The sequence below is a fragment of the Haemaphysalis longicornis genome, unplaced genomic scaffold (genome assembly GCF_048455015.1).
Source record: "Haemaphysalis longicornis isolate Haplotype H1 unplaced genomic scaffold, Haemaphysalis longicornis Haplotype H1 scaffold_3, whole genome shotgun sequence".
In the NCBI taxonomy this organism is placed as follows: Eukaryota; Metazoa; Arthropoda; class Arachnida; order Ixodida; family Ixodidae; genus Haemaphysalis; species Haemaphysalis longicornis.
The window spans coordinates 91,420,837-91,442,432 of record NW_027526335.1 but is presented as its reverse complement, the minus strand read 5'-3'; the positions used below and the strand labels follow the sequence as shown (position 1 = coordinate 91,442,432).

The following is a 21,596-nucleotide window of genomic DNA, read 5'->3' as shown; positions in this document are numbered from 1 at the left end:
CTGCGGTGGTGCACCCTTTACAGGAGGCACAGTTTTTTTTTTCTTGGTATTTTTTTTGCTAATGCCGCCGGACCAATCTCAAGCTTAAACAGCTCCGCTGTTAAAAGAAAAATTATTGTGTCATCTAAGTACAAGGATTAATGTTAACCCTGAAAACTTCTGCCAGAACAGACTGATAAATAGCAGACAACAAGGGTTAACAGCCTCTTGAGATCATTAGATGAATGAACAAGCGTGCCCAAGATCAAAAGGCGCAGAAGGTCAAGTACACAGATGTGAGCACACGTCTTGCAACCACGCAATAAAAGGATATTTCCACTCCTGCGTGATACTCTCACACCTCTGTGAGAGCTCCTCAAAGTCGAAGTCCTTCGTTTCCTTGAAGATGTTTAGCTGAAGAGCAAGCTCAGGGCTTTCAATACTCTCGTTGAGAAGGTTCTGCAAGAAGACAGCAACTTACTGCAGACAGCACCAACTAGGGCACCTCCAAGACAAGGCAGACGTGCCAGTGTTCTTTGGCTCACCTCATAGATGTCCATCATCCCTGTGCGCATGAACTCATTTCGAAGATGTAACCTAAAGTCAAAGTCTTCCGTACCAGACACCAAGGCATTGATGAGTTGGATGCAGGCCACCTGAAAGAGGAACATACAGGCATTCTGAATGGATCAAATAAAGGAAAAACTGAATTTATGTATTTTGAGTTTTCTTACAGCTATCAGCATCAGGTGACGATTCTCAAAGAGGAATCACTTAAGAAGAAGAAGAAGAAGAAGCAGAAGGAGGAGGAGGAGGAGGAGGAGGAGGAGGAGGAGGAGGAGGAGGAGGAGGAGGAGGGGGGGTCACCAGCACCTCTGAAAATTATCCTGGTGTGTCCGCATTGATTATTTGGTTGAAATGAGCAATCTCCGACCATGCTAAATGCTTTGGGAACTTCGCTACTCTTTACGACTTGGGTCCAGCTCTGTGTTGAAGCAAGATTATGCTTGGTTGGCTAAACAGATGAGTGGGCTTTTGCAGACTTTAGGAATCTCTGAAGATTCAAATGCTCAGTGGAACAGGCTATTAGTTTACTAGGTGATCTAATTTCCATGACATTTCTTTTTATAGTGCTTCTGGCACAGGTACGCAAGAAAATATGGGGTGCACACAACTAACACCGTTACTCTCAACAATCCAGTGCAGCTTAACAGAGAGAAAGAAAAAGCCATTCAAGGCTTACTTCAGTATAACAAGCTATGTCGAACTGCCAGGTCAGAGCCTACTACCGTACAGCAATTTTCTATAAGCCTTACACATGGTTCTGTGTGCAGTCGAACCCTGCAATAACAAAACCACTGAGGAAATTAAAAAAATTAAATTTTGCGGGCATTTCGTCACCGTGAGAATGAAACTCGAGAAAGAGAATAAAAATCAGCCGCAAACCGAAAATTTATTTCTGAAAGTTAGTCATACAGTAACCGAGCGTTTTTTATTGGACTCCAAAAATTCGAACTTACTGGACATTTCGGACTTTCCCAAGGAACTGCCAGTTGTCCCACGGATTTTTCGGACTGCTCTTTGATTTGGACCATTCTTCGTTTCCTTCCGATCCGAAAAATCGGTCAGCTACTGTATTACGAGCCTTACATTGCAGCAACTTCACGGCCCAGCTTTCGCACTACAAGAAGTGGTTCATTACTAGTCGTCGTACCGTGTGAGCACCTCAGAACGACCTAATTGTGCCAAACACATTCAAAACATCCCGCAGGTTCACTTCTCTGCACGTTTTTTCTCTCTGATCCTCAGCACCGAGCATGGCCGAGTATGCAGAGCAAAGCCCAGCTGCTTCTGTTGACGAATTTCGCCAGACAGTGGCATCTCGTTGTTCCTATGCTGTTCACAAAACCAAGTGAGCACCACCTGTTGACATCCGCAAAGGCCCAGCATCATTGTTTTTCGTTTTGCGAACGTGCGCAATCAAAGAGTGGCATCCTTGCTTTTCAGAATGGTAGAGCAATCTGCAAGCGGTTCCAAAGCCGTCGACGCTATCCTTCCTTGCTCCGCTTGGGCCACTGACTTGGGCAATGACGGCTGCCTTATCTTGTGGCGATAAAAACTTCCGAAACAGGCACATTATGAGAGCAAACGTGCCGACTGCCACACACACAATGAACGCACGTGCACTGTTCAGTGGCAGCCAGTCAGCATATCCCAAGCCAAAGCCATGAGTCACCATGTGTCGCCCCCTAGAGATGTCATTGCGAGGGTGCCTCCACAGCCGGGTGCAGCAGTCTTTTTTGTAAACAAATATGGCAGTGGCCATGCAAGCGTGCTGTGCTAAAAGTTGACGCACTTTTAGCACAGCAAAATAAAAAAATGCATTTGAGCCCTTTTTAGACACTGTTAGCCTCCAATTGGTAGATAAAATGCGGGATCACTTTCCAGGAACATTTCGTTGCTGCGAGATATAAAATACTAAAATGTGAAGACGGGCTAGTTGGTTCATACTGAAGGCAAAAAACAGCGCACAGAAACGACACGTAAGATGAGGAAAAGACAAACACGGGCGCTGACTGACACCTGCATGAATTTTGTCGCGCGCATGCAATACAAGAAAAACTAGGACGAATACTAAAACAAGATAAAGTTAGGATTGTAGATATGCAATCTTCTTTGGCAACAAGTCGACAGACGGTTTGCTGACGCATGCACCCGCACGCTCTTGAAGCTTTTTCTATGCGCGAGTGTGCGGGTGCATGCGTCAGCAAACCGTCTGTCGACTTGTTGCCAAAGAAGATTGCATATCTACAATCCTAACTTTACCTTGTTTTAGTATTCGTCCTGGTTTTTCTTATATTGCATGCGCGCGACAAAATTCATGCAGGTGTCAGTCAGCGCCCGTGTTTGTCTTTTCCTCATCTTACGTGTCGTTTCTTTGCGCTGTTTTTTGCCTTCAATATAAAATACACGGGCTCCTACGGACATTCGCCAGGGATTCGAAAATATTTCATTGCCGCGAGAATTTCTTACTCGTCGGATTTCATTATTGCGGAAATTGACTATATACCGTATTTACTCGCGTAATCCTCGCACTCGCGTAATCCTCGCACCCCTAATGTGAGCCACCAAAACTTGGATTTTTTGGTTCCTCGCATAATCCTCGCACCCCCAACTTTGCAGCGGCGAAAGATGCCTGCTCGCGAAACCCGCATGGTGCACGCGCTCTCCAACGCGCGCCCTTCCCCGCCGCCTCTCTGTTCGGCGGAGAGCACTGTGTATCCAAGGCCATCCAGGCGCCCTAACAACCTGCATGGCTACTCCCTAACAGGCGCCCTAACACGCTACTCACACTGCCCTTGAGGCGGTTTCGCGCATATTTCGCGTGCGCGCAACTAGACGGTGTTCGCGCAGCCCGCTGTCGTGTCGTCGTGTCGCCGTCGTGGTCCCGTCGTTGAGCAGCAGCAGTCAGTGAGTCACTCGTGTCAGTGGTGGATAGCTTGCTGCCATTTTGAGAACTTTTTTATCTCTTTGTTTTGTGCTTGGTGCCGCTTCGCCATGGGGAAGAACGGCAGCTACACTACCGTTTTCAAATTGAAAGCGATAGAGACGCGATCGAACACGGCAACCGCGCCGCAGGCAGGCACTTCGGCGTCACCGACTTCAACGTGCGTTACTGGAGTAGGGCACGCACATGACGACGACGAGATAGGGCGCGCGGCAGAAAGCAAAGGCGGCAATTTAATGATCGCTGATCGACGGGAGACTGTTTACGTTGTAAATAATAAAATAAAAAGAAATAGCTGCTGTTGGCAACACTGAGCTTACATATACAAAAAACGACCGCTAAATTTAGCGGGATTGGCATAAGGCAAATTGACAACACTGTGCACCGGATTTTTTTTCCCCGCATAATTCTCGCACCCCTATCTTCCCATTGACTTTTCCGAAAAAAAAGTGTGAGGATTATGCGAGTAAATACGGTAGTGTTCTTGTTTCTCCTTCTGCTATGTACATTTGTGGACCAATTAAAAGCAAACACAAAAATATGAGCCAGACCACACCAGATTCAAGACTCTGGTTAGTGGAAATTAAATATTTGTGTGGTTCGGGCATGTTCAGAAGGCGCTGTTATGATCCTTCACTATTGCAATGAAGCTATGCGATCACTCAACCAATACGGATGAAAATCCTGTAATTTGTACATCGCAGTGTGCATTTTTATGTTTCATTTGTTCACCACTGCAGTTCAACAAGCTTCTAGTGTTTGTTGCTTTGTTAATGAACAAATTTACTGAAATTGTTGGGAAAGGAAGTAACGGCAGTTATTAGCAAAACAAATGAACTTAATTGTGATTACATTATTTGTAAATAAATCTTTGATTAATCATAATTAATGAATTAATTAAATGAACAAAGTTAGCACTAGTGATCATAGTGAACAGGCTTGGAATTCCTGTGCAGCAATCCAGAACTGTGGATTCGCCTGCGCAGTTTCAGCCTGCAGTTCACTGGAATGTTGACAAGCACTTTCCCCCTCTGTGGGGGAACGTAGGAAGATCAGCTGGACATACCCTGAGAGAATCGTTGTCCCTGCAGGCCAGGCCAGCCACAATGGGCATAAACCGCTCCTGGTCCTCCATGCCCGCACACTCAGTGATGGCCTTCAGCACCCTCTCGTGCCTGGCAAGGCAAAAGAGAAAAAGGCACACACTCAGTCCCCTTTTTTTGAAGAAATTGGCAGGTGGACAGTTCGTGAATGTGTACACTAAGGCACACACACCCACACACATAGATTGTTCCAAAAATAACTTCGCCACTTCCCAACTTCTTTTTGAATCGCTAGACATAACGGGACCGCTGAGTGGGGAGACTGCGCTGCTCAGTACGAACCCCCAGATCTAGAAGAAAGTGATCCAGCTGGGGCCCACGGAAAAAAGAGAATGGCCGTGCGGCACACTAGCTCATTTCTGAACTAGAACCTATGACGTATTATGGGCAGCAGTGTGATTGGCTGCAGCTGGCAAAATCCAACGCAAATTAAACACCGGTTTGTTAGCTTGCAGAACGAGCTACTTGCACTAATGCATATTCTTTTTATAGCGGTAAGAATGGTGGGGTAAACAATGGAAGTTTCAAACACACACGCAAACATAGAAGCACCACTGCATACTGCACACACTATGCCAATTACAGCTGCACAGCCGTCTGGTGTGTTGAGCTTACAATGGCCAACTGACATGAGCGACATTGTCTTCTGTGACTGTTTGTCGACCATACGAGTACTATCAACCACAACAAACATTATCCAGGCACAAGTCCGGTCAAAAAGAAAGCGAGGGCGAAGAGCAGTCTCGAGCAATATGGTGGCACCATCTAGGAGGACTGACAGCAAACAAGGCAGCATTCGCTGCCACCCTAGTTTGAATACTTATGTGCGCTTCAGTACTTCTTCTGAGTATGCCATCGCAGATGTCACGAAACACACGTTTCAGTGGGAGAATCAAAATTATGGCTTAATTAAATTGCATAATTTCTAAGTGAATAAAGCATCGTTTGCTGCTGGACAAGCACTGGAGACACTACTAAACACCACGTCTTTCGAATAATATAAACTTGTATTTTGTCCAGTGGCCCCTTTGTCCGGTGGCCCCTTTAAAATAAGAGTAGTCCTGAAGTGAATGCTGCTACTCGGTGGTTACAAAAGTGGTATAATCGTGGTGCAAGGCTAGGAGCAAGATTCACATTTGGAGCACTACACTACAAAGCTAATCCAGGCATGTAAGGCGCGCAATGGTGGAGCGCTAAGAGTTAAATTGAGGGGACTTGGCATTTTTTGACACGCAATCTCACACCTAGACGTGTTTGTACACCACTCCTATCTGGCACACAACCTCGATGGCCAGGAATCGATCCTGACAGCAGGACATCATCTTTGCACAGCCCTTCTATGCCTGCCTGCCTTAGCCACTGCACCATCACTTTAGATCGTAAGGTTGTGAATGTGAATGCAAAGTCCTTTGTGTGTTAACAGGTGGGTGAGTAAAACAGTACTGCACAACCAAAGTAATAATAAAGCAATAACGTTACCATCTGAATGTCAAATACTAATCAAGCTTTTAATGTAACACACAGACACATAAAACAGATATTCAATTGCGACCACTTACTGCACATCTACCAACCCCAAAGAAGTAGGAACATGTTTAGGAAAGCTAAAGCGTCCGCCACCAGCATACATTAAAAATCTGGGCTCTCCTTTGCCACTAATATCACAACTCTGAACTAGACATCTGAAGCCAGAAAAAGACACAGATGGTGAGAATGTACCCATTAGGTGGAACTATCGAAACTGCAGCCAGCAGCTTCACGACGTCCACCATGATGTTCGGCTTGGTTACATCCATGCTGGCCGAGACAATGGTGAGCGCCGTTTCGTGCTCGTACACGTGTCGCAGGCCAGGCTGCAGAGCAAACACAACAACAGGTCAGGACTGCAAAGGGGCCTCCTCTCTCTCAACTTCAAGAACAGGCCTTGTTTTCTTCGACAATTTCAAAGATGCCCAGGCACTTTTGAAAAAAGGCTCAGCTCAGTGCACTCTCTAGCTGCCACTACACAGACAACACACAATGACTTCATTTTGATATGTTCTTAATGGTACTCTAGAAAGAAAACGCAGCCACCAGGAGGGTGTCCAATCTGAACATATTATTAACTCTTTCATGACCGCAGGAAAATTGACCGATTTTTAGGGGTCCAAGAGAACATTTTATTTCTGCTAAAAAATTGGTTAGGCACTAATTACAGGAACACAAAAATGCAGACTATGTGACGGCCTTTCTAATAACACCAGTTTTTTAATGTTTTTATACATCATAGTTGCGAAAAAAAAATCAAAATCAAATTTTTTTGTCAAGTTGTCGAAGAGAATTATAAAAAAGGAGTTGTGTATAACAAATTACCGATAGTAGAAAAACATTATACATTTTGTACGGAAAGATTTCAAAAACTCGCCCTATAAAAAATGTCGACTTGCGTGGAACAGTTTGTCAGATATAAAAAGATATGTTAGCACGCGTGGTGCTCGTGCCACGCGAGGAAGCCCAACCTCCATTTCAAAATGTGCAATTTTGGGTGGTTCCCTTGAAGAAATCTGGCGGTTTGACATTATCAGAGGCACCAATTTGCCCCCACGTAACGTAAAAACATCTTGTCGATGACTGACTTTGCATTGACGGCCAGCACAGAATTTGGGACAAGCACGCGATGCGGAAAAACATGCATGAAGTTGAAAACGGAACTCCATGGTTGATGCTTGTTGACGTTCACTGTCAGTTATCCCTCAAAACATAAAGTTGAGCTTTATTATCATCCTCTGACTCGCTAGTGCAGCCAGGCTTGCAGGAATGAGGTGCGATGCGCTAGAACGGTGCCCTGCAAATTTTGGCTGAGTAGGTGTTAAGCGATGAAAAAGATCAGCACTATGAGCCTCCTCCATTGCAGCACAACCTAACATTTTTGAAATGAAACAGTACAAAACTTACTGGAGACTCTGTCCGAATAGACACTTCAACTACAAGCAACATTAGACCCCCGCAGATACCATCATATGGAAACGAAACTGGCAGGTGAACAGCTGACGGTGTGTAAGGCCGGTTTGAAGTGCTCTCCTCGTCGGAGCAGATATCTGGCGACTGGGTTTTATCTTTTGACTTTCACCGGAAGTTCTTATCGCAGAAATCAGGTTAGGGTTGGGTGAAATCAGGAGCAGCATGCTTTGTTCGAGGATCAGTCGCGGACGCTCAAGGCGCCAGGGCAGGAAGCCTTGAAATTGGGTAACTGCGTAGTAGCGCCAAATATGAATTTTGTGCTGCAGAAACGAAACCAAACTGTTGTAAACTGTTCGCGAATGGTCCTGTGGTAAGTAGAACTACAACACAACTTAGAACAATGTGCGCAAAGGCAATAAAATTGCCCGAAATTATAAAATAGGTTTCAGCCGATTTCAGGGGAAATTATAAAGTAGGTTTCAGCCGATTTCAGGGATTATATTACTGTCCGAGTGCAAACCTGACGGTTGAAAATCGTTTGCTGATTCACCATTCGTGCCCTGACAGCAAAAACCAAATGCTGATGCAGAGTAATTATGAGTAGCACGCATTCTTCATTAATAGCAGTGACGCGTGATGACCACGCCCATTTTCCACACCCAGGTGATGCAAACGTGTGTCAAAAATCCCGTTTTTGTGGCAAAAATGTAAACAAAACTGATTTTGAAAGGGAATTTTCTGAGCTAACTCCAAATAGCTTTACTCGTTAAGGTATCGTTCAAATTGAACGATTTTGAATAGGCGCAGTCCCGAAAGAGTTAATTGGCACGAAAGTTAGGCTGCAAACCTTGCTTAGAAGAAATGAACTTCGACGGAACATCACAGCATGTACTTTAACAGAAGTCCATTTATTACGAAATCCAGCTTTAGTGAACACACTCCACCTGACTACCGGGCGTGCTATGTGTGAGCTTGACCGTAGCAAGAACAAACTTTCACACCACAAACACTGAGGAAGTGAACAAGTGGGAACATGCTATGTAACAGGGTTCTAGCATACCTGAGAGCATGGCCATGTATGACTAGCAGCAGCAAGGGGTGCAAAAAAGCCGACATTTTTATAAATGTTGGGACAATAAGGCGCTGTCATGCTACAAAACTCAAACAAGTGCTGGAAGACATGCCCGAGTGATACCTGCCACTTAACCAGAAAAGACACTACCTTGAGGTTTGCATTATTACACCCGCGCTCACCTAAGTGATAAAGGCAGGGCGAATGTTAAACCAGGGTGTCTAGCAAATTGCCTAATTCAATTTCCCTGACTTTTCCATGTTTTCCATGACCATTTTAGTCGAAATTCCCTGACCTATACAACAGGCGCCATTCTATGGAAATGGTCCGTGAAGCATATAACAAGCATACAGAAAACACATTCTATCGTAGGGAAAAACACATTTGTTGCAAGTGCCCTGATTCTCAAATTGCACTTTGATTAACTTCAGTTCGTTCAGCTTGAGGTTTGCTTGCCTTCAGTTACGGCTTCAAAGAGTCTTGCGGGATAGAAGCTTCAAGTCGCGCTTCAGCGAGTACCTTTTGCTTTTTTTTTCTTGATTGTCCTGGCTCGACATGCAACGTGAACCGCATGGTGCGTTTTTGCACACGATTCGGGCGCGTCGGCGTTGCGCGTGCGATTTTTTGACACCCGCGTCGACAATTTGCGCGCGCGGCAGCTTCTGCCTCGCTCAGAAAATGACCCGCGTGGCGAGCGGCAGTGGGAGGAGCCTGACGACTTGCGCCAATGGGGAGCAGTTTCGAAGCGCTTGAGACAGCCGGCTGGCTCCGCCGGAGATGCTTAGGCTTACCACCTCGGGCAGGTATTGCATGGGCGCTTTCACTAGCGGCGCGGATGATGTTTTATAGGAACGTTTTCGCCCACATTAAAAGCTCCTTTACCGCACAAGCAACTTCGTGCGTGCCTTGTGCGGCATTTTAGAGAGCGCTTAGAAGCAGTCGCTCGAGCTTCGCGGTCGAAGCCGACGCCATGTTGCCGCCGCCAACAGCACCGCGCGCAGCGTGCGGGTTGGTTGCGTGGCAGCGTCCGCGCGCCTGTGACGTGTGCGGCGCGTTTTCGCGAGCAGAAAACGCCGCATGCGGTTCATGCTAAACCATGTCATGTTCCTTTTGATCATGTAATTCTGGCTCCTGATGTCATAAGAAGGAAGTTCTTTCAAGATTAGCTCCCGAAAAGCGCTGCCTTTTAAAATTCACTGGAAAAAAAAGCATGTTGTGCGTGTGATTTGGGCACCACACACATTGTCCCTCTGCGCAAGTGCATCCAGCAACCTAAGCCAGCTGCGAGCTGCGTGAACCGCACACCGAGTTTCTGCACGCGATTCGTGTGCGGTATTTTCACGGCCGCGTCGACGATTTCGTGCCTGCGGTGGCTCCTTTCCTGCACAAGCAAGTGCGTTTGTGTCTTGAGTAGCATTTTAAGATTTTAATAAGCGGTAAAAGCGGCCGTTGGAGCTACCACACTACTTTGCGACCGGTGCTGCCGCCATGTTGCTGGCGCCTGCCGCTCGGCACACACGGTGCCGAGAAAACGTTTTATGCGGATCCCGCTTTCGTCGCCCGCGAACGTGTTGCATTCGTGTAACTTCTTGGGGGACTGCAACACTGGTTTCCCCTATTCTAAAACAGTGTGGGCAGGTCCCGAAGTGGTTTTCCCTGACTGGTACTACTTGACTGAAAAATTCCCTGACAATTCCCTGACTTTTCCCTGTTTTCCCTGTTTTCCCGGTCGCTAGACACCCTGGTTAAACAAGCGCTAACCGAATTCTGTTGGTAGCCCTACTTGAAGTGACTACCCTGCTTCAGCTTTTTCAAGTTCAACAAACGAGTTGTGCAGTGAAAGAAAGCATATGTTAGTACTACATATTTACTGCTTTGATTGGTTGAACGTGGTAAGTTTGCAACTTTAGCTTACAAGAAGCTTTAGCAATGCCAGTGTGCTAATTTGGATAAACAGTGTTACTTTTGCTCGAGATAAAAAAGCTCAGACACAATAAGTACCGCTAGTCTGTTTGTAGCAACAACTAATACGTTAAAACTTGTGCTCATTAAAAGGCACTCTTATGCAAAAGAGGCTAGTGTAAGCTTACAAAAAATCTCAGAATGATTCACTTTAAAAATCCAAACTGAAATTACAGGTTTGTCTACAAACATCAAAAACTTACATGACTCACAAACTGACCAGTATCACACTACGTTTTATTTTCAAGCTCATGTCCTGTCTGGAGAGACCTTGCTTTTTTTTTTTTAAATCTCAGATGTCAGTGATTTCACAGACCAATGAAATCCACAGCTAAATCAAATTTGCAGCAAAAATCATCACTGCCACCCCCATCACCATTTAGGTTCACTCTGGGAAGAAGTCCTCTTCTGCAATCCTCCAACGAGTCTCACCTTCCGATGCCGAAATTCGCTGCTTGCTCACCCTTCAACTAAGTTATTTGTTTTCCCCTACTTCAACACCTGTCTCCCAGTAGCCACTCTATAGCCTGCATTCAACTGCTCTATAGCTGCTGAAAATTGGGGGCAGTGTGTTTAGTCACCAGTTCATGGGCACGCTATACGTGTAGAAACCAAAAATGAGGCTGTACTGCCTCACAAAACCAAAGGCACCTGAAAATTGTCACATGAAGGTTCCCTTCACAACTGAGACAGTACAAACAGCATATGGGCACACCGCTAAAAACTAACATGAGCTTGGCCTCGTTCTGTAAATTTATAACAGTCATTAGGTTTTGCCACAGTAAACAGAAGAAACAATAACGATGACGTACCGTGTTGTTCATAAGGGCACGTACACAGCGGATGACTTCGTGCTCAATCCGTTCATACCGGTTGTCTCTCGGGTACCTAACAAAAAAACCACACAAAAACAGTGTGAAAAACCTGAGAGCGACAGTTCACTCAGCTCACCAGAGCTTGTACAGTTAAAGTACTCAGAAAAAATTCGCTGCATATCTGCTCCTTTCGTTGCAAATGTCGACGCAAGACGATAGTCTACTGGCGCCCCTGGCAAGTAAATGCATCACTTCTCTTTCCCGTTCACCTATCATGCTGCACCTCTCCAATCTCGTTCCTTCCACGATAACATACCAGAAGTTTACTCAAGTCAATTTAAATTTACCGCGCTCCACTGCTCCAGGTTGGGTGCCTAGATGCCAGTGCTGCCGTACGGCGGAGACACGTGAATGCGCGTGAATCGAAGCACCCTACTAAACCTTTACAGAACTACAATGCCCTACTGCACGAGCGTTCCAAGCGAAACGTGGATCCCACCTAGTGGAACCTTTCGTTGCTGTTGCCGTTTGATTTTTTAGGATTCCGCCAGGTAGCGCGGGCAACAGCAGGCAGTGGTTTTCAGCAGTTGATGTGGTATTTTATTTGCTATCACAAAAAGCAAGCATCCGTAAATTTTGTAATAAAGGAACACTGCAAATATCACTCGTGTATTGATTTTCTCCTTTATATTTGCGTAATGTCTTGTTCTTGTTCAACAATGTTGACAAGTATGAACATTAACACCGCACTTAGACGTTTAGATTTGGCTGCGAGTATAAAGACTATTGCGCAGATAATGTTTCACTTTGGCCGGTTGGCTGAATCGAGTGACAGACGGACAGACAGATCAAAATTTTCCCCTTCAAGTAGCCCAAGAAAGACTATCGTCTTTAAAACTCAACTTGCCCATCCCATAAGTGCGTTTGCCTGTGCAGGAAAAATGCAGTGATGCCATGAGGAGCCAAAAACGGATAGAGGGGAGGGGAATAGATGGTTGACAGATATGACTGGTGCAACTGAAAGAGCAAAGTGCACTCCCCTCCCTACCAGACACACACAACTTTTTTTTAATTTGAAACAAATAATACTCACTGTTTACACCTTTGGAGAAGTTTCAGCAGCTTGTCCATCCCGTCTTTTAGGAACTCCTTGAGCCAACTGCCAACGCATGCACAACGGGAGCTCGTTAATACTTAGTTGAGCAGCAGATGCATTCAATGCAACACTTTGCTACCCAACAAAGTTGCACATTTCACACAATAGCAGTTAATGTTGAGAGCAGTCGGTGCGCCCCTAATCACATTCTTTTCACCCGTTTCAAGTGCTTTCCCCAAGCAGAGGAATGTGAAGGCCACGAAACTTGCAATCTTTGGTCAAATTTAACAAATTTTCCAAAATCGAGAAGGTGCACCAGAGCGGAACAAAATGTCTTCCAATAGAACACAGACAAAAATTACGTGCGCTTAGTTAAAATTTTGGTGCTTTCTAATTCGGCGTGACTCCGACGCTTGGTAGATGTGTTGTGCAAACAGGTGCAGCCCCATGACAAGATAAACTGCAAGGCAGTAGAGGAGCGCGAATAATAATATTTGCTTTCACAGTGAATATTTTCAAATCAAAGTCCATATTTAGCCATTCCTAACAAGAAAGGTGAAATTTACGATTTCTTAAGCATGCTTCAGCAAACAGCCTGTAGAAAAATAAATGGCTCACTTAAAAAAGCTCGCAAAATTTTTCTACGGCATAGAACAAATATGAAAAAGCTGTTCTGCTGGTCTTAGCTTTATTGCTGACATTATATATGGGACCAACTTTCATTTCATGCGGTGACCTCAACTGCAAGTGTTTCAGTATGAGTGTAACGAGAGTATATATTCTGACAAGCTTTAATTCACACTATGGTAGTTCCATGAACATTTACATCGCTTCTGGGAAAAACACTTGGCTCATGGAGGCAACACCAAGCATACACATTCCCATGGCATGGTGGTATCACCACCGTTTTTGCAACTCTCTGCTTATGGCCCTGTTTCCCAGTACTACTAACAACTGCAAATTTTATTATTAAATAACGTGCTTTCTTATCAAGACTGCGTTGCAGCTTAATTAAGGGGGGGACACTGCTCTTAAAAAAACTTTTTATATTTTTAAGTAAACTCTGTGAATCTTGTCAGTCTTGCTGCTTTTCCCCCCACTGATTCCAAATATGCCAATAATTTTTGAGTAAGTTGATTGATTGATTGTAGGGTTTAACGCGCCAACGCAACGCAGACGATGAGGCGCGCCGTAGTGGAGGGCTCCGGATTAATTTTGACCACCTGGGGATCTTTATCGTGCGCCGAAATCTCGTACACACGGGCGTTTTTGCTTTTCGCCTCCATCAGAAAAGCGGCCGCCGCGGCCGGGAATCGAACCCGCAAATTTTTGAGTAAGTCAATTATTTACCAAGATAATTATAGACAATTGGCCTATTTTGGAGGAACAATAGGCAAAACAGTGTTGGTCATAAAACTGTAATCTTTATATTTTCCAATAGTGCGAAACTGGTGAGCGCAATAAGAGAATCGGTTTTCGATGCACCACTTGGAACTAATTTTACAGCTCATTAAACTTTGGTGGCACCAGTGGCAAGGAACCATTTTGAATACCGATTTGAAACACCAAAGTTTAATGAGCTGTAAAATTAGTACCAAGCGGTGCACCAAAAAACCGATTCTCTTATTGCACTCACCAGTGTTCACACAATTGGAAAATACAAAGATTACAGTTTTATGACCAACACTGTTTTGCCTATTGTTCCTCCAAAATAGGCCAATTGTCTATAATTATCTTGGTAAATAATTGACTTACTCAAAAATTATTGGCATATTTGAAATCAGTGGGGGAAAAAAGCAGCAAGAGTGACAAGATTCACAGAGTTTACTTAAAAATTAAAAGAAATAGTTTCAAGAGCCATGTCCCCCCTTAAGTGCAACCATGTTATCAGTATGTAAGAAGAGAAGCGCGAGGGTGGAGTTGGACACATGCCAAAGAGATACAAGGTGTTCCTCATTCTTCTTCTTTTTGAGAGGCATGCCAAGGGTGCATTGCAGATAAGTCTGTCACTGCCAACTGAGAAAGCCGAAGCATATTTGAGACGGTTGATAGCAAGCACTCAAGGTGAAGTATATTTGGTGCCAAAGTAGTTCTAACTCGCTGAAAAGAATAAAGGATATTTTTTTCTGGCGTTTTTAGTGCAGCATATCCCGTTTTCAACAAGGCATAATAAGTTCATACATCAGTGTTCATTGAAACCACTGTGCGTCGGCATTTTCAAACTTTGAAAATGAAGTTTTCTGATAGCACTATTCAGTTCAAAGCCAAATCGAGTATCAGATTAGTCGCTTCACGTTTGAAAGTTTCGAGTATTCACACACCCGTGTAAAAACGCACATGACGATAAAAAATAGAAAGCCAGCCATCGTAACACACAGTCGATGTACACAGAGGAATGCCTTCTTGCACATTTGTGAAAGCAACACGGTTGTTTGTTTTTATTTTTCTCTCAACCTCGCATAAATGTCCATTTTTTCTATGCACGATATCATAACTTTGACAGCCTACGCAAGGTCTTGCAAATTGCAAGATATTTTCCATGCACACATGATAAACGTCCAATATAGTTATGACATCCAGTTACACAAACTAGGATATAGTTTGCATGCATTCAGTTAAACTTCAGTAAGGTTTTGAAGGAAGCTGTGCTAAGCCCCTGTGTGACCGAGCACCTAAGCTTGACTACAGCGTAATCCCAGCTTGCGAGCAATTTTTATACTAGCCGCCGTTTAATTTACTCCAAGCAAGACGGGGCACAAAACCTTGAAAACAGCTCCTTCGTAAACCGCAGCAAACCACTGCAGTGTTTTTACAAGCAAGGAAGAACAGCCACATTCACCTGACTGGGTTATTTGTGAGGGCTATCCGCAGGGACTCAATGCCACGAAACAGCTTTTCAGCAGATGTGTTTTCACTGCTGAGGAAATTGACATAATCCATCGCAGTCTCATACCTGCTGCTTCTTTTGCCACCCTGCAAAGGAAACAGCATTGTTATACTTAACTAGCACTATGTCGTCCTATAATCCCAGTGAAACCGTTCTAACAAACATTATAACGTTACACCATCCCAGAAAAACTGTTCTAGCAAACACTACGTTGTCAGAACATCTCAGTGTAACTGCACCTTTGACAAACGCTATGTTGTCATACCATCCCAGTATAACAAACACTATGTCGTCATACCATCCCGGTAAAACCAAACTGGAGATGCAGCGAGAAGATGGGGTTGCTGGCCATAAGCAGGTGACCAGGTTGCATGTCTGTCAGTAGTTTCTACTGTCACGTTTTTTATCAATTCACAAACAACGATAACGGTGCATGAATAAACACACTTGTATTTTTATCTGCCCACTTTGCTGGTGATGGCTTTGTTTGCAAGAAAGAAGACACAATGGCAACAGTTTGATCCATAAAGCGCACTAGGTTTTATCAAAGCTTCTTGGAGGACAGCGAACAATTGTTCTGCACACTGAGCCAGAAAACAAGATGTCAATGACTTTTCCCGTTGAAGCCCCTCTACATCCAAAGGAAATGAAAGCCCAAGGGGCCGAACTAGTGGCGTGTGGTGAAATGGTCGGAAAACAAAGTTTAAGCTAAATGAAATTCCAGCTGCTTAGAACTGCGTGCCAGCAGAGAAGATAAAACATGTTCGAAATTTCGCTTACAGCTGAAATTTTGCGACAAGATCAGAGGACAGTGCGCAGCATCACTGGAAATTCTATTGCTGCTGCCTCAAAATTATCAGCAATTAACAAAAGCAAAAAAAGCCTGATAATTTGCCTTAAAGTATTACCGGTGAGGCACAAGAATGCTCGCTACAGAATGTCCTTTGGTACGTTCGAGCTCTTGACGCAGCGGCTGCTTGCTGACAAAATACTGACTGTGTTCCTTTTTACTTTCAAATAATAGATGGGGTAGGGCAGGGGCACTTGTATGGAGGCTAAATTTTGAAATAAGCCTTACCCCAATTACCCCAAATATATTAAACCGGTAACGTATACACACGTCACAAGACCCAAGTTTTGGCGCTGTTATTTCTAAATTCGCAGAGGGGAAAGTGCCTGCCTAAAGCCCTGAATTCAAAAATGGCCTCCCATTATCTGAAACGCCAAACCATGTGCTGGTGAATGTATAATTGTATAATGCTACATATAGGGTACATGTTGCGCGCAAGACATTTTCCACGATATATGCTTTGAATTTTTCAGACACGAAGACAGTAGCATGTACTTTACCTACACCACTAAAGCAGCTTTGCTTTTCCCATGCGACTGACGATGTCAAAGGTGCAATTATTCTTTTTTTATTATTCACAGAGAACATATGCTCGTCAATAGGGGTCCGACTTTTTAACGCAACAACACGTCTCAGTAAGTGACAGTGAGCCAGCCGCCTACTTTGAATTTTCTTATAATGTAGCCTGACAGCCAGCATCGTTCCCCAATGATACAGCAAACAAGCCTAGAGAACAATCGGATTCCAGCAGCCTCCTGGGAAACTTTAACGTGGCAGCAGGTACGTGTGCTGCAGCGCTGACACGTTCCAAGCAAGCGTTGTCCATACTCACCGCAGCTGTACCCTTCAGGTGCATTGACAGCATCTCGCGTTTCTCCATGAGAGTCCGATTCATCAGGGGCTCGCGTTTTTCGTCAGTCAGGTTCATGTCATCCTGCAAGGCAAACGTTGAGAGCCTGTTGTATCAGACATGCAAGGTCATCATTTGACTACGAGTTATCTGAGACCGGATCACAACACAGTGAATTTTTACACTGGCCACAGAACAACACGTGTGCGGTGACAGTAACCTGCACCATCTAATCTACTGACTTTTAAAAGAGTCCACATGGCTGAAGCTAGCACTTCAAAACCCACTGGAGCTAGACACTGTATGCTGAAGCGGTTTTAGGCCAACATTGGTAGTCTGTGCACTAGCGAAACAACTAACCAATCCCACACATGCTGCAAGCCACTTCAGGCTGCAAGCAAAAACTATAAAGCACTAGTAATGCAAAGAGTTTATATGCTTGTTCCTGTTGCTTCTTTCTTAGCATAGAAATGTATGTGGAAGCTTCCAATCATTTGTTTTTTCTGAGTGTTTTTTCCTCCTCCTAAAAAGTACAAATAGCAGCAACGGCGAAATTTGTAAAACATACATTTGGAAATGAATTATTGTACGTAATTGTACGTAATTTGAGTTGGTTTGTACGTAAATAGGCACTCATCAAGTTGCTTTTATTCAATATTTTGCAGTACAACTGATAACGGTAATACCATTCCTCCACTAATTTTTTAAGACACCCCTGTGCTTTGCGGTGTTAAGTATCTGCTGTGCTGGAAAAAAAAGTAACGGAAATAGACTTTAATATTTACACAGGCCTGGGTTGCAGCCGTTTCGCTTATACTTGTTTTCATAAAATAATTTTCGTTCTCAGGGGCCACTTTCCTATATATTTCACTTTGTATGTTTTGTGAGAATGTAAAGTGGTATAACAACACCATTAAAGTTATCTCTAGCTCAGAGTTTGTGGCACTGCAAGAAGTGACTCGGTAAATTCTTTTAACTCCGACTACATTGCTGTCCACCGATGTCATTTTTACTCAAACGTGCCGTGGCAAAACCACTAGTCATTACACTGCCTTTATTGCTTCAGCCGGTTCTACTCTGCAGCAAGAGAAAGGAAGTAATGTTTTGGAGGTTGTTCTTTTTTTTTTTTTTTTTCATAAGGTGTTGGATCTGGAAAGCAACATTTTTGTGGTTTAATGCAGCAAAGCCACAACTGGATTACGAGGCGCGTCGTAGTGGAGGGCTCTGGATTACTGTCGACGGATTTTTAGCATGCGCCAAAATTTCGACACACTGACTCTTCTGCTTTTCATCTCCATTAGAAAGGCGGCGGTTGCAGCGAGAATCAACCCCGTGTCCTTGGGCTCAGCCGCCAAATGCCTTAGGTACTTAAACTGTGGCGGATTGGAAAATAATAAACTGTGCATTGCCACAATAGGCTATCATTCTGGTATCCTCTAAACAAACATTGCTTCAGCTTTGTTGGCAATTCTGCAGCTCCGGCTTTTTTCCCGTCGACCTGGCAGCCACGACATGAGCAACCAGATTCTGCAGCCCCCCACATCCACACCCTGATGATGAAGAAGCCTGGGAGCACAAGATTTACCAGCATCCTCTCGAACTCCCGGTTGACCTCTTCTTCCCCCAGGCTATTGACGTACACTTCCACAACGGGCTCAGCCGAGTAATTCTCTGACGTCGGCCGTGGTTGCGTTGGATACGGCTGCCCGCCGCCCGCCTTGGACGGCTTCTTACGACCTCGGCTCCCAAACATATCCAGCTGGAGCATGAAAAGAAAAACAAGAATCAACTTGAGGATTCCGTGCAATGAAGCTATTTCCTCAGATTGCAATGACATGCAGTGCAGTGGATTGCTACAAATTATTTTAAACCACCTGAACTCTTCTAATGCGAGTCTACATCTCTCCCTCCCACATGCACGCAGGTGTTTCTCGTACAGTTCTTAACCCTCCATCAGAAAGCCCTTTACTACACCAGTAATTGAGCAAGCCAGCTTGTGTTTAGCAGCACTACACTACTGTAGCTAAACTTGTAAGAACAATGTTGTACTCAGAACAGGTTACAATTTTGTTTGTTTTTCCCAGAAAGTTAACGTGAAAATTACACATACGGGGCAGCCCTCTAGCACAAATATTACTTTTGTAAGGATGTTCGTTGCCAGCGCCATTCACGTATGAGCAACCAGGACTGCACTGTCCATCCGCCTTGAGAGGGTACGTTCCAAAACACGGGAACATCATGATCGCAGTCAAGTGGCAACAATCAACAGCAGCCGCATTGCGAACACTTAGAACGAAGAAGCCACGTTTAGCTTTTGCTCTCGGTTCACATGACAGAGCGGACTTGGTCCTCCGGCCTAGTAATAAAGCCTCCTTACAGTTTATTTGTTTTTAAAGTAAAATAAACCACGTTGTCATAACATGACAAAGAAGCACCCAACGTGTTACTCTATAAAACGCTCTTGTTCAAAGCCCACAAACTACAAAACCTTGCCTGTTAGTAGTTTGCAAGCGCAAGACGGGCAAAAGCAAGCTAACTTTCACGTTCTTCAGTGTAAAAATTTCATTTCTCGGTAGACTCCCTTTTATAAGTGCAGTTCAGAAATTGCTTTCTCAGGGCACTGCGAAACAAAGCCACAAGCACACCAGCTGTTAGCCAAGCGCCAGCACAAAAATGACAGAGCACACGGCACACAAAAATAATGCAAGGCGTGCGCAAAGGCCAGAAGGGCACTGGGTCTGTCGCCAGCAAGCGTGGGAAAGGGAGGGCATAGCTGACAATGTGACTCACGGAGGGGCATCTATTTATAGAATGTGCCTGTGCCCAATTTTAACTGATGTATACCATTTATAGTTGAGGGATGGGACAGACGTGTGAAGGCCCTGATGTTTCAGTATGCGTATACTCTGACTAAACGCAATTTCGCCAACCAACGTTAACCCGAGCCTTCCGATTTTCAGCAGGAGAAAGCGCGCTTCAGCATTTCGCAAGCCAGCCTCTGCGATTACAGCGAGCTTCCGGTGTTAGATGTGCAGTGAGTGTCGCGTGTAGGCGACTACTAACTTACCAGCATGACCGACGACCGTTTATTAGACATGATAGCCAAAGCTCATGGCATCTTAGTTCGCTAAAAAGAAAGACATAACGTAGTAGACAGTGCGTAAGCAGACGTGACAGAAACGTGTTTACGTTGCACATGCACGAGTACTTCACGGAGAGCAATATGATAAGCTGCGGGCGCTGTTCTGCAGAGAAGCCTAGCCAAGTCAGAAACAATAGCCCTGTGCTCTGCCAGCCGCAGGATGTTGTGCGCTGCGCAAAGAAACGGGCCTTTTCAAACGTCACTGGAAGCCGAGAACTCGTTCGCACCTGCGCGCGTCATCCGCCGACGGAACGCCGTAGTAGCGTGCCACATTGCGACACCGTAAACACTGCTAAGTTATCGCTCCTCAAGCGCTGCACATGCCGCATAACTGCAAGTTCCCACAGTGGCGATCATTAAACTGTCGCATCGCTCAAAGAGATAGCACCGTTACCACCGTTACTTCCTGCTGGTTGCCGCAACCCAATTAAGGCTGGAAAGAACTCGGAGTTCCTCTCTGTCATCAAACTGACAAAAACCCTGCACGTACCTCGCGTTGTCTCTTCTGTCACACACCGATCCGCGAAGTTATTCGGCACGCCGGCATAGAGCCAAGATTAATCCCGCAGCGCCGTGGTCCTGAACTTGACGGTTCGTTCGAAAGAGCGCTCTAACTCAGGGTGCCGACCGTGCTGCTAGGAACGCAATCGCAGCCGTGCCAACAGTCTAAACGTGAGCAGAAGGCTTTCCGTCGGATATATGGCAAAAAATTGACACTTACTTTCGCGGTGTTCACTTTTTATCCAAGTTCACAATTCACCACGAATGCCACTCCGCCCAAAGCAACCACCATGACCTCCTGTCGACTGCGCGTCCCCCTAGCGGACACGTGATGAACTTTCTACAACGGTATATGATTCAGGAAGAAGAACACGTCGGGAGACGAAAAGGAGGTCACTTGGAGCACAATACAAGCAGTTCAGACTTTATTAAGCTGACGGCTGCCGGTAGCACGGTCGCTACCTCGCCTGAGTAGAAAGCAACGAGAACACATTGCAATGGTGACGTCAGCTCCCAGACACGCGCAACTGCTTTCCCGCGCGCGTGCTGTCGGCGAAGGGCGCGGGTGGGAGTCGGCAAGGCCGTCTATCTGAAAATGTCCCAATACTTTCCTTTCACTCACACTCAAGAAAACTTCGGCCACTGATAAATATTCCTCAACTTACGCGTGATGTGAGAACGCAAAGCAAAGAAGTTTTCTGTTTCTTTTCCTAACCTTACGTCCAGGGGCGGATCCAGGCTTTTTCTGAGAGTATAGTGCCTGGAATATACAGGGTGTTGCAACGATAACTGGAACACTTTAAAAAATTTTCCTGAGCGATCCGCCGCTCTGTTCGCGCTCAAACTTCAGACAAAGGTCGCATTTTGTGGTCTATTTTGTTTGACACCGGG

General features: G+C 45.0%; 1 protein-coding gene across 4 annotated transcripts in view; it reads right to left on the bottom strand.

Annotated features, from left to right (window-relative positions):
- The window catches only part of Dia (diaphanous related formin 1), a 42,982-nt gene extending 21,936 nt beyond the window's left edge, over window positions 1-21,046 (bottom strand). Inside the window, exons 1-11 of one of the 4 annotated variants that reach the window (XM_077703792.1) lie at window positions 20,926-21,014; window positions 20,130-20,189; window positions 18,648-18,821; window positions 17,045-17,146; window positions 15,315-15,448; window positions 12,473-12,538; window positions 11,377-11,452; window positions 6,310-6,443; window positions 4,554-4,662; window positions 525-635; window positions 314-438 (exon numbers count right to left, since the gene is read on the bottom strand). In XM_077703792.1, the coding sequence (XP_077559918.1) occupies window positions 314-438; window positions 525-635; window positions 4,554-4,662; window positions 6,310-6,443; window positions 11,377-11,452; window positions 12,473-12,538; window positions 15,315-15,448; window positions 17,045-17,146; window positions 18,648-18,821; window positions 20,130-20,159 (1,061 nt within the window). In that variant the 5' untranslated portion in view covers window positions 20,160-20,189; window positions 20,926-21,014. Of the gene's footprint in view, window positions 1-313; window positions 439-524; window positions 636-4,553; window positions 4,663-6,309; window positions 6,444-11,376; window positions 11,453-12,472; window positions 12,539-15,314; window positions 15,449-17,044; window positions 17,147-18,647; window positions 18,822-20,129; window positions 20,190-20,694; window positions 20,853-20,925 lie in introns of those variants that run through there. The other 3 variants (XM_077703793.1, XM_077703794.1, XM_077703795.1) reach the window with 3 other exon arrangements.
- Between the last annotated feature and the right edge of the window lie 550 nt (window positions 21,047-21,596).